At 31.8% G+C, this 17,937-nt stretch overlaps 1 protein-coding gene and 2 long non-coding RNA genes across 3 annotated transcripts; 1 reads left to right on the top strand and 2 right to left on the bottom strand.

Annotated features, from left to right (window-relative positions):
• Positions 1 to 261: 261 nt before the first annotated feature.
• On the bottom strand, positions 262 to 8,140 carry ppan (Brix domain-containing protein peter pan). Its single transcript, XM_088243721.1, has 8 exons — positions 7,660 to 8,140; positions 7,263 to 7,586; positions 5,375 to 5,559; positions 3,957 to 4,110; positions 3,134 to 3,234; positions 2,920 to 3,048; positions 1,739 to 1,842; positions 262 to 1,504 (listed from the first exon to the last, which is right to left on the bottom strand). Exons 1-8 carry the CDS (start codon positions 7,843 to 7,845, stop codon positions 1,077 to 1,079), a joined length of 1,611 nt encoding a protein of 536 aa, XP_088099847.1. The 5' UTR covers positions 7,846 to 8,140; the 3' UTR covers positions 262 to 1,076.
• A 1,964-nt stretch (positions 8,141 to 10,104) lies between these two features.
• LOC148283495 (uncharacterized) lies at positions 10,105 to 13,776 on the top strand. Its single transcript, XR_015825576.1, has 3 exons — positions 10,105 to 10,778; positions 12,388 to 12,508; positions 13,515 to 13,776. It is a non-coding gene; the product is annotated as an uncharacterized LOC148283495 (long non-coding RNA).
• A 1,365-nt stretch (positions 13,777 to 15,141) lies between these two features.
• On the bottom strand, positions 15,142 to 17,636 carry LOC148283494 (uncharacterized). Its single transcript, XR_015825577.1, has 3 exons — positions 17,346 to 17,636; positions 16,242 to 16,934; positions 15,142 to 16,095 (listed from the first exon to the last, which is right to left on the bottom strand). It is a non-coding gene; the product is annotated as an uncharacterized LOC148283494 (long non-coding RNA).
• Positions 17,637 to 17,937: the final 301 nt, after the last annotated feature.

The raw sequence follows: 17,937 nt of genomic DNA, 5'->3' as shown, positions 1-17,937 counted from the left end.
ATCTCAATTTATACAAATTTTCATAATAGAAAATACCATATTCCAGTACATTTTACTGAATGTTTACCTTGTATTTTATATAAATTAGCCGATATAAATATTATGTGTGTAGTAATGTAACGAGTTACGTGCCTTTTGTATATAGATTTAACATTTTTATAATTAAGTCATTTTCATATTACACAACAATGTAATAAATAATATTTTTATAAGGAAGTGAGTTTTATTTAAAAGGTATTATTTTCTAAAGAAAAGAAGTCATTTATAAATATGTATTTATTTACCAAATTATTTACAGGAGTAATCATTTGTATTTGTCGTTATTCTAAAATATATTATTAGAAGTGGCTTCTGGCTTCACATAATAATCAAAATGTTTTATTTAACAACCCAATTTGCTATTAAATGGGATACGCAGAAAAAAAATGTTACGGATGAAAATTTTTTTAAAAATGCTTACGAATTAAACACTACCTACATGTCCTGATTAAATACTCATTTAATTTATTGATAATGAAATAATATGGAATTGTTGCATAAATACGTAAAAATAAATATGTCTGCTTGCATATTGCAATATTTGCTCAGTCACACAATTATAATTGATTGTGATGATGATGCGAGGATTCAGTAAAATGAAAAACAAGAAATGCGTATTCAGCTGTATCATTTCACTTAATTGAGACATTATTCTAGGAGTTATAGGATCATAAATCATATAAAAAGGTGTATGCTTAATGGAGATCTAGCTTAGTTAAACTTATGTGATTTATTTATTTTATTATTTTTTCCACCACAAGAGGCCAAATTAAAGTCAATAACATTTCTTATATTTTCCTGGCCGTTCAGAAGAAAATTGAGTTTTTGTTGTTTTCATCTAATTTGTTTTTCATGCAACCCAATTTGACATAAACCAATAACTTTAACATTTATAAACTTTTTTTTTCAATGCAACTAGCCCCAAATGCGAACGGGACCTCTATCGGGCATCCATTATATGATTTAAAATTATAACTTGTGAAATAATGCTGTCCCTACTATACTGCATTAATTTTAAATACAATATATTTTTTAGCTTATTTCCGTTTCCCTTTAAATCCACCTTTGGATTTGTTTACTTTCGATCCAAACACTTTCTTCCCTTTGACTGGATTCCTTCCCTTCTTGAAGGCCCCCTTCGGTCCCCCATCATTTTTCTTAAAAGTATTATGAGAGGGCGCAGCATCGCCTTCTTCCTTGTTCTGGGCTTTCCACCCATACTTGGGGTTTCCTCCCCTTCCCCCGCTCCTCTTGTCGCCCTGTCCCCTCCCCTCCTTGTTAAAGGGCTTGCCCTTGTTAAATTTTCCAGGGGACATGTTTTTCCCGGGCCTGGTTTTAAATCCAGGGGCGGCTGCCACTTTTTTCTTATCCTTATTTTTGTCAAAACGCATCACTTTGGGTTTTGGTCCTCTATTAGGGTCAGCAGTTCGCTTTCTGTTACACGGTAGATTAGAGTCAAACAAATCTGGAATAAAAAAATAAATCCGTCAATTTCCACTTTATGTTTATCTATCATAGAAGAAACTAAGTCTGTGTGTAAAAATACCGTTATGGGAAAATGAAAAGTAACATAAAATATATTTAGTTATTTGACTAGATGAATTTAGCTAATTATTTACAAGGTAATTCTTTCCAAAAAATTAAAAATAGATTAACACAAAATGTCTTCTGAATATAATTAATTTATTTGTAATATTACCATGTTCTGGTTCCTCTCCAACTTCTTGTCTATAATATTCTGCATCATCATCGTCAGCTCCACCGGTGGCTCTCTGAGATTCTGCTGAAGCCAGATCCATTAATCTGGAAAATATTAAAATTAGTAGGGGTACTAAAGGCCATAAAATAATTACAGTAAAACTCCCAATTATCCGAATGAATGAGTGCCAGATTTTGTTGCTTTTGAAATAACGGTGAATTGAAATCACATTAAAAACTTAATTAAACTTGTCCAGCAAAGTTAATGGCACAATTAAATTATGATTAAAAACTTGTCTTTAATTTTTAATTTCTTGATAACGATCTGGATATTTGGCAATCCGGATGACTGGAATTGGATAAACGGAGTTCTACTACAGTCAAACTCGGTTATAACGATCACGGAAATAGCAAAATCTCAGATGTAACAAGGTAACATTAGTTGACATTTTAGTTCATGGTTTTCTCCATACAATTATTCACTTTTATAACAAGCTACTTCTCATATTGTCAAAAATTACACAAAAATCTTCAATTGTTAAAAACATCGTCTAAGTAATAAAATCCAAACAGTCGGCTTACGTAAAGGATAAATACTGCCGGGCGTTGGGATCGGATTATGTTTATGATAGCTATCTAATTGGATTTTTCGCCGACAATACTGAAAAATGAACACACATGGTTTTTAAAAAATCCAAGCTTTGTGAACTTAGTACTACAGTTTACAGCTGCACATTGTTACAATGTACAGTGCTTTTGTAGTTTATGAATGACATGCTTGTTTTGGGGATTTTTTTAGATTTTTAATGTTCTATGCTTATTTTAATACACAATAAACATTACAAGTGGATGATGTCAAATGAGGTCTAGACCAGATCAGTTAAAACCGAACCTCTGAATTATAAACATGTCTACTAACAAGAGGAAGTGTCTCTCAATTCGTGAAAAAGTGGCAATTTTCCCTAACATTTTTTAAAAAATTTCTGTATGAATTATATGTACACATATGTACTTACCTGTTTACTTAGTGACAATGTGCAATAGCGATTGTATAAAAAAAACCTTTCTCTGGTATAACGAGTAACGCTTATAACAAGCAAATTCAATCGGTCCCATCTTCCTCGTAATAACCAAGTTCGACTGTATATTATCAATTTTAAACTCTATAATTGAAAGTCTTACCTCTCAGTTTCAGTTTGATTTCTCTTTTTCTTAATTCCCTCCATGGATTTAAATTTATGTTCCTCCTTTTTGGCTTCCTTCTCTTTAACATTTGCTTCCTGTTGTTTCCTGCGCTTTTCTTTAAGTTTCCTATAACAGACGCATTGAGATCATATTGTTAAACTGACCCGAGGTTTAAACTATGCAACTGATAAAAAACAAAACATTACTGTACTTTTTGGCTTCTCTCATTTTTCTAGTGGCCTCTTTCTCTTCATCAGTTTTGTTTCTGAATTCGTGGAACAACACTTCTCCGTCGAGCAAACCATCCTCCACCTAAAAATAATATATAAGAATCAGAAGAAATTTGTAATGTTGTGTCAAATTAACCAGATAGCAAAAGACAAAATCAGCTGAGAGGGTAGTTACTGCAATGCAATAAAAAGCATTAAGTATTGACACACCATAACGATACACAATACTCCTTTTAGTATGGTAAAAATCTACCAAGATTGATAAAAATCTAATTGCAATGTTAATTCACATTGGAATAATCACGAAATAGGCAACAAGGTATACTGGCATATAGGAAAATATTTAAAAAAAAAATTAAATATGTACGCCAAGAAAAAGAAGTAAAGTTTACTATAAACCAACAATTATTTATATATGTAATACATGTACACGGATAACCATACCTAAACATGGGTAAAAGTACAGAAAAATGCCTTAGCTCCAGGCACAATAATTAAAAGTCTTACAAACATGTTAACTTTAAAATGTTTCCTTTTAGCTAATAATTTAAGAATATTATAAAGCCTAAAAAAAAATATGTTTATATTTATTTGTTGTCATTTACTTAAACATTCTTAATTTTCATTGATTTTGCTATGCTTGATTTTCATATAAATTTGTACGGAGTGAACCGAGTAAATTCTTTTTTTCGAGGTAAACTTAATCTGACATAAATATCGGAGATGGATAAACGTCCCGTCGCTTGGGATACATCTACCTAGCTCGCTAGACTACTGCCTCTCCTAATAGTAAAGCACACATACCTTAACTAGTTTAAGTGTCAATCTAGGTCCTAATTCCGACAATCTCACAGCGGACTGGCCGTCTGCCCGACTTCCTCTGGACCCGAGGTCCTGTGGTAGAATTATTTGTGCATTAGGGTCATCTTCCTGTTCACTCTCTGACAACATTCCGGCTCTGGAAACAAAATTAATATTAACTTTTAAAAGACTGCTAAATATCCCCTTTAGAGAAGGTGCTGTAATGTCGTGTTACATTAGGACGGCATATTTTCAAATACAGGTATTTAAAACACATTGTACACTGTTTAATAATCCATTTTCCATAATTTGTAAAAATATCATATAATTTAGGTATGTTTAAGTAAAATACAACTTCATTATTTTTAAAAATAAGATATATCAACTCTTGTATGACACCAATTAGATGTTAATTTTTGACACCTGGAACCAGAAAGTCATATAATTCGAGATTGATACATTGTGGGAACAAATAAATTGATTACGAAAAAATCATCATTTACTGCATTGTTAGACCAGTCGCATTTTTTATTATTTCAGTCTTACGCTTCAGGTGCCAGTCTATGGACTATGAAATATTCTAGCGTAAAAAGAATGTTTTAAATAAATATTTCATGTCAGCCATGTCAGGAATCAAACCTTAGACCTTTTGCAAGGTAGGCAAACGCTCTGACCACGAGGCTGATGAAAAAATATCAAACGTTTTGAGAAGGGAATGTGAAAGCCTTGGCAGTTACAGGGCTTTGTCATTGGCTGCTTTAAGTGATCACACTGTGTTACATTCATCAATCTGCGTATGTTTGAATGTCAATATTTCTTCAATTCTTCCATCTGTTGATTTTGTGACGTAAAATAACTGAAACCTGTATTCATGTAAGATTTAAGTGGAGCAAATGAAATTTAAAACTAATATTCAATTTTGAGCTTGAAGACTTGATAAACTTGCATTTACTCACATCCATGATTCACAAACAAAGATTTTTGGCAAACCATCCTGAAATGGGTGATTTCTGATTTGCCGTTATATTACATATAACACAAATAGAGAAATTTTAGAGAAGGGATACAGAAGTTTAGACATTTACATTAGTCACATTACACATTGTGAAACATTCACCATTCTGCCTCCTAAGTTTGAACATCCAACCCATTGACAAAAGCGGAACTAATAAAATAATTGAAGAAATAATTGTTCAAGCATAGACAGGATGGTGAATGTCATACAGTGTGTGAAGTAAACCAGCCAATGGACGGATCATAAGCCCTCGTATTCACTTGTCAAAAATGTTCTCCATCTCCGTTGTAACATATGTAAATCTTGATTATTCCCCAGGGGGTGAATCCAATATTGGTCTTTAAGCATTCAGACATACTAAAAGTATTGTTGTTTTATGATTTGACTAAAGTAATTTTAAACATACTTCTCAAAGAATTCCGACATGTCCGTGCAGCGACTCAGATTAGGTACTTTCCCTTGTACAATCTTTTTAGTTCCTCTGGTTAAACCCACGGGAGCCATTTTAATATAATAATGTCGGAAGTCAATCAATTTTGTATCAGGATTGTAGTTTAACAAGACGCATCTTCTAATTGTTTTGAGTTTTACCTTGAAAAATTAAACAACATTTCATAGACCAGTAAAATTGTAACATTTTTTAAATTAATCAAACTCATAATCATAACTCTCACTTTACTTGTAATTATGGTTTAGTGATCCATGAAATTTGCAAAAATTATGGTAGTAGAACTTTGAATTTTATTGTACCTTACATTCGTAATTTAATTCTAACAGGCCTTAGATTTAATATCTGTACCTTGGATAAACCACAGGAGTCACATTGAACGAAATGTCCAGGAAACAAGATTTGTGATTTTGCGATTTCCAAAACAATTGCTGAACCAAATTAGATAATTTCAAACTATAAACAACTTCCAATGTAAAAAAATGTTATTTTTATAGTAATAGTACATATTAAAATGGCATATCTGGGACTACTGATGTTTTTTGCATTGAAACTAAGTGGACTCCAGATTTTTATTTCAACTTAAAAAAGCATTTTTAGGGCGAAGGTGGATTTCGGTGTTTTATACACATATAAAGTATTAACATATTACAACAGAGATGAAGAACATTTAAGAGAAGGCAATATAGAAGTCTAGGCATCTACAGGGCTTATGACCTGTCAATGGCTGGTTTAAGTGGCCACTTTACACACTGTGTAACATTCACCATTCTGCCTATATTTGAACATCTATATTCCTTCAATTCTTTCATCTGTTGATGTTTGTGAAGTTAAAGAGCTGAAACCTTTATTTTTGCGGGTGAGATTCATCTAATTGAATTATAGAAATAATTCAATTAGATGAATCTCACCCGCATAAATAAAGGTTTCAGCTCTTTAACTTCACAAACATCAACAAATGAAAGAATTGAAGAAATATATATGTTCAAATATAGGCAGAATGGTGAATGTTACAGTGTGTAAAGAGGCCACTTAAACCAGCCATTGACAGGTCATAAGCCCTGTAGATGCCTAGACTTCTATATTGCCTTCTCTTAAATGTTCTTCATCTCTGTTGTAATATGTTAATATAAACAGCTCCCCAGGGAGTTGAATCCAGTCCTTCTCTACAAAAATTTGGACAAACTCAAAATATTGTTGACATATAAAATAGCTTATTGCGATAATTTCTGCATTTTTAACTTCAGAATGGAAAATGGTGGACTCCCGTGTTTTATCCTCTAAGGTACAGATATTAGATATAACAAGAGTAAAATAAGGAATTTACTTATCGATCAAGAGTTTTTATATTAATATAGAGTATAAAATACTGTATTAAAAGTTGATGTACATGTATAATAATAATTTTATGGAATATTTATTTTTAAGTTAACCAGATACAAGTTTACTGTTTTTTTACTCTAACTTTAATCGTGTAGATGTAAAGATATTTATTTTTAAGAGGGATTAATTTTATATAGGTAAATCAACAAGCCACAAAAAGCTGCTTGGTGGGATTTTTGTATTTATTAGTAATATTTCTCTGTATGAAAAAATATGAGCTTGATTTTTCAAAACGCAATTTTAATTTCGTAGATTTAGTTTTCTCTGAATCTATCATGTTGTTGATATTAATTTATGTAAAATTTATTACGGTTTAAGAACATTCAATACGTTCTTACCTTGAAATCTTTTCATTCGTCATTTATGTTCACTTTCTTTTAATGAGGCCTCCTGATTAGGAGAGCAAATAAACGAGGAGGCAATTAATGCAGTTGATGTAGAAAATAATAAATATAAAACTTACATTAGATATGTTGATGGTGGGAAACATATTTTGAAACATGTTGGCCATGAGTTTAAGATGCATTCCTTCTCCAGAGAAACTGTTCATCACTATTAGCGGAGAGCTATGGAAAGCCTTTTGTAAGAAATATTGTTTCTTAAGACTAGAGATAACGTCCTTGGTAAAACAGAAGTCTTGAATTTTAAATGTGAGGGTAGGACCTCTCGGAAGGCGGGCAATTTTTAAATAAAGCCCCAATTTTGTCATACTGAATATACATAAATGTGACACATGTAAATAACCTGCGACTGACACAAAATCCTTAATACTGTTGTTTTTTCTTTCCTACAAAAAAACACAATTAGATCATGCAAAATCGATTTTAGTATACAATCAAATTATTATATCAGCTATTTACTTTCAACTGAGATGCGGTGAAAGGTTCCATGACGGTTCTGAAATCTTTAGCCAATTCTGCTGTGTGTTTGGAAGCGAGACCTCTATGAATAACGAAAGAATGGGGCGCTTTTGTTAACCATTCGGGTTCAAGAGCATCTTTAGTAATTCGGTTTTTCCTTGAACAACGACCCTTACGTTTTCCCATTTTATTAGTAAAATTGTGTGTATTTTAGAGGTTATGTTAAAAAAATATAACTTCACTTGTCAGACAACAAACGCACATGGGAATCACAGACTACAGATATCTTATGGGAATCCAGAGATAATTTTTAGCGTTAATCGATAGCGATGTGATTGATTGATTTTAATAAATCAGCGTTGCCAACCCTACCGATTTTGGGAACAATCTACCGAATTCGATGATTATTCTACCGATTTTTAAACATCTTGACAATCGGCATTTTTTATGACATAACAGCACTGCTCCTCCGCTGCTCATCTTGGTTTTTAAACTGTTTGTGATACGCGAAACAGTTTTTAGAGCAGTGTGGGAAAATAAAGGCCACCCCCCCATGAAAAAATGTTTAACTATTTCTTAAATAACCGTTTTTGGCAACGTGGCTCGTCAGAAGTAACAGTTTAATCCATTTTTGTCGAACTGTTCTAGATGATAACGAATTTACAGAAATATGCTGATTTATTTTTCTAAATCTACTGATTTTAGCTCGATGGTGATTACAATAACGGACTGTCCAAGGAACATAACCGATTATTTCGGTGAGATTTTTTAGATATTAAAATAAAAATTAATTGATGTTTTAAAGCATAGGGTTGAAGTAGAAAAGAAAATAACATCAAGAAAACTGAATGTTATACAGGGTGTTCTTTAAACCTTTGTATCGTCTTAATGGTACTGGAACATGGCAATCTCGTAAATAAAAGAGTAGAAAAACACTTTTGATTGTAATTTCCTTTATTTTTCACTTATTTAGAAGTAGAACAGAGCAAAACAGGGCGTAGATGTCAACTTGCGAAGAAAAGGTGTATAAAAATAGAAGAAGCTAGGTCCGTATGCAAAGACAAAGTAATACGGCGTTAGTACACACTCCACTGATCAAACTAAAATGTTCCACTGTCTCTTAATTCTGACTACAGTCTGCCTCAATCTACCCGCGTTCCCCTCTTATAAAAGAGAAACATTAGTTTTTATTACAAACAAAACAAATTTCCTTTATAAGAAATATTACGCAGCAAATCTAAAAATTTAAAAGCTTTACATACGAATTGCATTGTTCAAAGAAATAAATTCATACCCAAATATATTTTTCTTAAAGCGCCCTGTTTTACATACTCTTATAATATTACAAACACAATAAGACACGATAGTCTAAAAATAATGATAAGGCAAAAGTACATATTTAAAGTTTCAAAACTGAAATACAAGTACATGCAAATGTTAGTATTAATTACATCATACAATATATTATCCATGCGCTTACGCGATAAGACATAATCAGAATACTCTAGTAGTCCAAATAGAAAATAAAATGTTTTCAGAAATCTGCTCATAAAAGGTCCAAACAACCCTGTCACGTCCGAAACCACGATGACCAAAATGGGCAAGAAGATATACTAGCATTTTAAAAAAATTATTCAGAACGAAGAATTGGTTTTTAAATAAAATATTTAAAAAAAACAAATGATTGCTTACTTCTAAGCGAGGGAGGTGTGGCCACGTGGTTGACGGTGTATCGGAATCCCCCTTCCCCCTCCCGTTACTCCTCTGCGGAAATACGCAACCATTTGTTTTTTTAAATATTTAATTTTTGTATACTTTTTTCGTTCTAAAAATTTATTTTAATGTGCCAATATGTCTTCTTACTCATGCTGATTATCGTGGTTTCGGATGTGACAGAGTTTAAAAAACACCCCGTATACATGGTAGAAATAACAACAAAATTAGAAGATCATTTTCAAATGTAATTCATTATACACAATAAGAAGAAAAAACTTAGTTTAGCTGACGCAAACGAACAAATGAATAAATAAAACAGAATATAATAGCACTTACAGATCTTCTAGATCAGTGATTAGCAAAGTGGTATATATCGACCTATGAAAACCTGCAAGGGGTCTACGTCAACGGAAAAAAAAATTGGGGGTCCATGAAATGAAAATGGGGGTCCACGAAAGTGGATATCAACATACACTGATAGTTTTTCTGTACTTCTGGCTGCAAAAAAACATACCCGTTACTTATCCTGTATTATGGAATATATCGAGCAAGTTTTTAATTACCTTTCCATCGTCATACCTAGTGGAAAGGGGGTTCAGCGCTGTTACCAATCTCCTAACGAAAAAAAGAAACAGACTGGACATCATTGGCCGAGGAGATTAAAGATTAAACCTGACAATTTATTATTAAAGCACCAGCAGTGGTATTCTGATCACTCTCGACACCCACGAGATGATCTCGACTTTCGGACGAGAACATAACGTGGTGTAATTTAGGGATTTTTATTTTTTGAACGCGGTTAAACTTGGTTTTCTATATGGCAATTCTGATGATAACATGTCAAATTACGTAAATGAATTCGAACACATAAAACCAAAAATAATTATTTTCAATAGAAACATTATTGTGACCTTAAGAATGACCCAAAATACTTAATTATGTTGAATTTACCAAACCTCAATCGTTATTTCTCGTTATTTAGACGGTTTTATAATTGACGTTTCATAGTTCGATATCTACCCGCAAGAGCGTGAGTGTCGAAAATGAGAAAATATACTCGTGCGCATGCGTCACTGACGAGATGAATATACCTATTACAAAATATAACGCTTTTGCTATCCTGATGAAAATTTATAACGTTTGCCATGTGGGGTATTTATTTTTTCTTCACGTCAAACTGTACTTTTTATATTGCAACAATGCAAAACATAAACAAACATACAGTGACAGTTCAACTACTTATGTAAATGATAAGTATGCCCCGGATCTACATGTCCTTAGGGATTTTGTTTATTTTTATAGAACCTCCGTGAAATACCTACTGTACTCTATAGAAACTTGCATACGAACCACAGCGTCCCTAAATGTACATCTTGCGCGACAACAGGAATCATCATTTGAAGGTATGTTCATCTAATTCGGTATTTTAATCAAACTTATATATTGTGTACGGTTTAAACCTACCTTACGAGTTTTTTCTCAAGTTGTTAATCATTATAATATTTATAAATTGTAAAAGGTTAAGAATAAGCTAGTGTTAGTAAAAAATAAACAAACCACCAAGACGTTTTCCCCGTGACAGCCAGAGGATATACAACACACATGCGTTTGCAGTCATACAAAATCTCATGCATGTGTGCTGATTTTTCCAACTTTTGAAGTAATACCATATCCGCAGTGGTACTGCAATACCGCTACTGCGAACTGTTAGTTTTAATTGTTGATATTCGTAATGTAAATAATTATTATGTATGTAAATACTTATCGTTTCAGCGGTATTTTTGTTTGGTTAAAATCGCAAGTAATATATGAACAGCTTTTATGTTCCCCTTTAATTTTTTTTTGATAATTAGGCTTCCCGCCCACTAGGCAGCCTGGCTGCCGCAGTCAAAATTTTGCACAGCCAGTTAAAGCAGCCAGCCTGACGGCCAGTCTAAATAAAATGGATGTGGAAGATGTTTTTGTTTACATTTTATCTCGTAAGAAACGCAAACCAAAAAGAAGATATTGAATTCATCCTTTACTTGAAAGGGTTCATTTCAAAATTATTTTATGGATCTTCTGTATCGAAAGTCATTGCAAATTCGTTTCATAAAATACTTCTGGCTGCTACGACAAGTGCGCGGAGACTGAGGCAGTCACATACATTTGCTTTGTCTCGTTCTGGCTGCAGGCAGCCAGTTGGCTGCCGTGCACGTCAAACGCGTTCTAATGGCTGCCGCAGCCAGGAATTCTTGGCTGCCTAGTGTGCGGTATCTAATAAGCCGTCATATGTAGTATTAGCTGCCGCAGCCAGGCTGCCTAGTGAGAGGGGAGCCTTACAAAGTATTGCCGTACCGCCCGTACCACTGATGAGATCCTTCTCAAACAATTTGTTGGGTTCGGTCATGCCATCTCTTTCTTGGTCTTCTTTGTTCATTAGTCTTCCTCATAATTAATATTTATTTTATTAGTGGTTTAGTGGTGGTATTTCAATTTTATTTATTCATATATATGTACATTACAAAATAGAACATCTTAATTCACACATATAGAAATAATGAAAATAAAAAGGTAAAATTAGGTATTTATAAAAATAACACAGGTATACATAATATCCAGAAAATAATATGTTAAAAAAGTAAGAGAATCTTGTAACGACAAACTCCCTCAGAGACGTGAAAAATTACAAATGTTTATTAAGAAACAATGAAAGACAATTGGACATGCATACACATAAGATATTTAATTTTGATAAACCCATCACCCTTTATAATAGCTCACAGCATGTGTTATAAAAAGGATAGAATATTATTAAAGTTATTGTAATATAATATAATTTATGTTATGAATAGTGGTGTTTAAATATACCTTTGTACTAAAACAAATATTATATCAATATTAATAATAATAGTAGTAAATAGTAAGCTCTATAAATGTCTAGACTTTTAATGATATTATCTTCTAAAAAAAATCTCATTCTCTTTTAGAACATCTGTAAATAATTTAACCTTTATAAGTGTATTTTTTCAGATTATATTAAACCAGTAAAGCGGATCCTTCGAAGGGATGATATCGATTGGCTCTTTAAATTTATGCTGTAATGGAATATATGGATATCAAACTATAGGATATATTCGTCATCTGCTTGGAGGTGGGACACGTTGTTTATTAAGTAATTCAAGTTTTTTTTGCACTCTTGAAAATTCTCATTTTAAATTTTAATTTACTAAAAAATGAAAGATAAGTTGGTACTTAAATTCACAAATCTGAAATAATCAGTAGCAAGATTCGTCGCTACACCTTTATGACTGATATCTTTATTATAAAGATAAATCTAAATAAAAAAGGATACAATATTTCAGTTATCATTATATAAATTGTAATATATATATTTTTATAGTTAAGATACCAGTCTGGGTATTAAAGATGTTGTAAAAACAATGAAATATCACTACCTACACAGTTATTATACATTTGTATATTTAAATATCAATCATCATTTATTTCCATATTAAACTATTTATTAGATTTGCTTTAAATAATACCCAATTTGTTATTTTTTCAAATGTTTTTTTTATTACCAAACAGATTAAGAGCCAAAGTACATATAGTATATTGTATTAGTTTAAAATTCATATTATATTAAATATTTTCTCTACAGCTCACGTTGGCATGTCCTAACAAAAGGAAATTTGTCACCATATGGAAAATACAAAGTTATACCATTACATATGACATCGCTTATATCATTTTGAATATTTAGAATTAATCAGCTTACACATATTTGAATTGCAATATCATAATCACAATACCTACAGACAACTTTAAAAATATTACCTTTACTGCATAATAATTTGCTCTGAGAAATAAAACATATAAATCACAAAATATAGCCTTCAAAGTTTACTTTTTAAAAGGTTTAACAATATGCGGAATAATTAAGGTGTTTGATTTTTGCGTGTACTGATGAACTTTAGTACAATATACAAAAATATGTATATTGGCAGGTTTATTGCAATACCTGATGAATAACTTCCAACTAACCTAAATAAGATATATTTTACTATTTTAAGTGCTTATTTTAGTATGTCATTTTGTAATAAATGTAATTAAAAATGTATTGTAAATTATATAATTTTTTATTTTTTTATTTTTAGCAAAGAGGAAATATCAAATGTTGCAATTTGGTGTCAATTTTTAACACCTTTATGATCATCTGAGAAAATGGGAGTAAATATGTGGCAGAGCAGAAAAGCGGAATACAGAAATGAGTCTACAACAACTACATCAAACACTCAAACCTTTTCTCACAAATGTAGAGCATTAGCTAAATTCTAGTTAGTTTTTTGTAGTTCTTTTTTATTATTTTATACCTAAAAACTTATAAACTACAGTGCAAGTACTGTTATTGAAAAAATATTTTGGTGTTTTAGTTTCCTTTTCACACGTAATTAAAATATAGTCATATCTCACACATAAATATTTAAACACATATTTCAAATATAAGGAACCTTAACGTGATCACTTTCACCGGGAGAAATAAGAGCTCTGGCCAAGAATTGTATTTACTTTAGTTTTACGAAAACAGTACATTTGAAATTATTTTTATTTATATTACCTTTTGTTACAAGAAAATGTATTCTCACATCCTCTCAACGCGTTTGCTTATCATGCAAGAGGTCTCAGGTTCAGTTCCTGACATGGTAGACATGAAATATTTATTTTAAAAGGTGATTTTACAGTACAATATTTCATAGTCCCTTGACTGGCAGCCCAAGCGTACGATTGATCATCTTTTCTTTAAGTAACAAAAAGATCAAGATACACTGCGATTGGTGTACCAATGCAGTGCCCTATGCAATTAGGTGCGGAATTGAAATGATGATGATGATTACCTGCATTTATTTATTCTACGGTATAAAAATTCACTATATATTTTTTTAAAAGAGATTTGTGTTCTTATGATTTACTTAAACATTTAATTTTGAGGGCCATTTTCGACGAGTTGTAAATAACTCTCTATTAGAAAATAGGAATCAAGTTGGGATGGAATGGGATTCTAACCACGGACCTTTGAGCCGTGAGTCCATGACGATAGTCATAGGACCACAACCCGATTTAACTCAATTGATTCACAGTTTACATATTAATGTACTGATTTTTTTTAGGCTGTTGCCGTGTTATGCCATAATAATAAGCATAGGGGAAAAAATCTAGTGAAATTAAAATAACAATATTAAAGTCCAAAAAAAATGTTAAATACACATAAAAATTATAAAAAGTTACAAAAATTAAATTTAGTCGATTAAAAAAAAAGGTTTTTTTTTTACTTTATTAATTATTTGTGCATGTTGTGTTCACATTTAATTCATGAAAAATTTCTAAACATAACAAATTGTGATATTATACCAATTTATTGTATTGTTCATTATTTGTAAGCCATAAAAAATAAAATAAAAACAATCTTAAATGTTAATATGCATATTCAACATAACATTTAAAAAAAAATAATACAGACTTTATGGATATGGTACCATAGTGAAAATAAATAAAACAATGTTATGAGTACGTCCAAATACTTGCGGACTGGCTGGATTTCCTCCCTAGGGAGAAATAATTTAATAAAATTCAATTTGTTGCAACAGAGAGGGAAAACATTTTTGAGAAGGGAATATGGAAGTCTAGGCATTTACAGAGCTTATGACCTGTCATTCATATCATCCGGCTGAAATCACCTACTAGGCAACACCTAAAAAAACAATTTTCCAATTCTTATACTTCTTCTTTTACCAGTTAGTTAATTCAACAATGTTTTGAGTATGTCCAAATTTTGCGGACTGGCTGGATTTCCTACCTAGGGAGTTATTCCAATCTAAATTTGTTGCTGGATGGATGAATCTCACCCACATGATAAAGGTTTCAGCTCTTTTACTTCACAAAAGTCAACAGATGGAAGAGTTGAGGAAATTTGGATGTTTAAACACAATAAGTAAAGTGGCCGCTTAAACCAGCCAATGACAGGTCATAAGCCCTGTAAATGCCTATACTTCCATATTCTCTTCTCAAAAATGTTTTCCCTCTCTGTTGCAACAAATTTAGAATAAATTGATTAAATATATAATGCTCTATTATTCCTTTATGGCAACCAACAATGAACTCAAATTCTGGGAAACATAATATTGCATACCCTTTGTCCGTGTCCAAGCTGACAAAGGAAACAGTTCTGTTTGAAAAATTAAAGCAGAACCCTGGACGAGCGTTTTCGGCTTTACGGCAACTCTTATGTAAATTCTGGAAAAGGAAATTGGGTAGAGATATGTCTGCCTCCTAGGGTAGTAGTCGGAGCGTTTGCCAACCGTGCTTGAGGTCCCAAGTTCGATTCCTGGCAGGATCAACAGAAAATATTTATTCTTAACGTTCACTGCAATGTTTCAGTCCCTGGAATAGCACCTGAAGTGTAAGATTGATCACCTTACCTTCATGTAACCGATGATGAAATATGCTGTATTTGATGCGCCAATGCAGTGCCCTATGCACCACATGGTGCGGATAGGAAAATGATGAGATACCTTACACAACCTTAATGAAAATAATTAGTGACTTTATTTTTTGGTTTGACACCTTTTAATAATTGAGAATGTCAGAAGAATAAGTATATTTCAACGATATGGGATCAAACAAACAGATCTTGCACTGGTTCATTTTGTACTTACACATTCAGAGATTAGGACAGCAAATCTGAAATAAAGATTTAAAAATTATATGCATTTTGATTTGATATTTAAACCTTACAGCTTCAATTATAATTTGAGCAAAAAATGTTCTTGCATGTAATGATTCATTATGTTATCAGTATACAGACATATAATTACAGTATTACTAACCATTAGAGCGACATCTTGTCCCAAGCATTGAAATACAGTAGACTTTCGCACATAATTGGTTCCTGAAAATGTGTGCGAATGTTGAATGTTCGAAAGTCGAGGGATGTAAAAAATATGTATTTTTTAATTAAGTTAATGAGGTGTTTAAGTGCTTTCAGGTGATTCTTTATAAATTTTTCAAGAGTTAATTAAATACTTCCATATTTTTTGTTTTCTTGATAAAGAGTTCTATATAATAACATGCTGTATATTTTTTAGTGTCAAAGACACTTTTATCAGCTTTTTCCTTACATTAACTGTGTATTTCATTTACCAGTTGTTGCAATTAAGCAGTCATTTGACAGAGGTTCTGAGTGATATTCAATTAACTCGTTAACATCTTCATTGTTGAAGTCCTATACTATATCATCTGTGATAGTTTCCAGAGTTTCTTCAAAATTCATCATTTGCGGGCATAATTGTTTACAGGAACCTTTCATTTTTTACTTTTTTATTTCAGCCCACAAGTATCCAATATTGCTTATTGCGTTCCATATATTATAATTCTACTGAAATTGTCTTAATGTAGGCACACCTTCCCTGTCAGTTTCATTAATGACCTGATTCATTATTTTCCTCATAACATAGTTATCACTAGTTAACCGAGGGAGCACCTGCATGGAAGCGAAGAATGTTTGCATTATTGATAAAAATCTGTAAAAAACATAATTTATTTAAATGTCTGAAATAGTGAATTACGCAAAAGTAGAAAGTACAAAAGGCGACGGCCCCCCGTATGTCTTTGGGAATACTAAATAATCAATCAATGCATCGCCTTGTCATTCAATTAGCTTCAATATGGCAATCTTTAGGAACCTTTATAGCATGATTAAGATGCATTAAATGTGTATCCCGAGTTCCCTTTGATAATGTATGTATATATAAATTAATAATTAATATAAATTAGAAACGAATTTAGTGTTAAAATATAATCAACACCGACTGACATACTCAAACTGTGCCAGATCTGGATCGAGGAAAAAAGACCTCAAATCGATCTGACTAATATTTTGACAGTATATTACGTGTTTAAATTGATTAAATGTATTAATTACGAGTACTTACCTGAATTAACTCCGTTATTTTTGACAAAGACTAAAAATGTCCAGACAAATTTAAAAAAACTTACGAACCTCCAATTTATGAGCACAAATGGATTTGTCGTAATTTGTATAATGGCGTCTTTTGAGTTTTTACAGATGACGCAATATATTTAATTGCCAATTTAGTAGCTCACAATAAAAAATAAACATACATTTTTAAAAACGAAACATCTCGCGGGTCGCATGTTTGACGTTTGCCAGATTTACAAGGTTAGTTTATTTGTGTGCTGTGCGCATGCGTGGTTTTAACGATACCTATTACGAGATTCGTTCAGGATACCAAAATGATTTTAACGAGGTAGAGAGGCCCACGAGAGTGGTTCAGAATACCACCCCAGGTTCATCCTTCCCACTAAAAACATTTACTTATCGCCTAGTTTATTTTATGTTTATTTTATGTTTATTTTATGTTACGTTTATTTTATATAACAGATACAAAATTTTATTTTGAGTAGTTTTATTTTAAATTCAATTAATAAAAATTAACATTTGTTTTAACTTTAAGTTTTTAACACTAAACTTCACTACAGTTAGAAATTTATGAAAAATCAATA

The sequence above is a fragment of the Micrasema longulum genome, unplaced genomic scaffold (genome assembly GCF_059751315.1).
Source record: "Micrasema longulum isolate JH-2025_06_02 unplaced genomic scaffold, ASM5975131v1 h1tg000226l, whole genome shotgun sequence".
Classification (NCBI taxonomy): Eukaryota; Metazoa; Arthropoda; class Insecta; order Trichoptera; family Brachycentridae; genus Micrasema; species Micrasema longulum.
Note: the sequence above shows the minus strand (reverse complement) of the source record. Positions and strands in the feature narration are given on the sequence as shown.

Excerpts from the sequence above, each read along its gene's own strand:
- ppan (XM_088243721.1), bottom strand. The coding sequence starts at position 7,845 with ATGGGAAAACGTAAGGGTCGTTGTTCAAGGAAAAACCGAATTACTAAA. Across the intron at positions 3,235-3,956 it reads TGACACTTAAACTAGTTAAG|GTGGAGGATGGTTTGCTCGA; the intron begins GTATGTGTGCTT and ends TATTATTTTTAG. Across the intron at positions 1,843-2,919 it reads AATCAAACTGAAACTGAGAG|ATTAATGGATCTGGCTTCAG; the intron begins GTAAGACTTTCA and ends AATATTTTCCAG.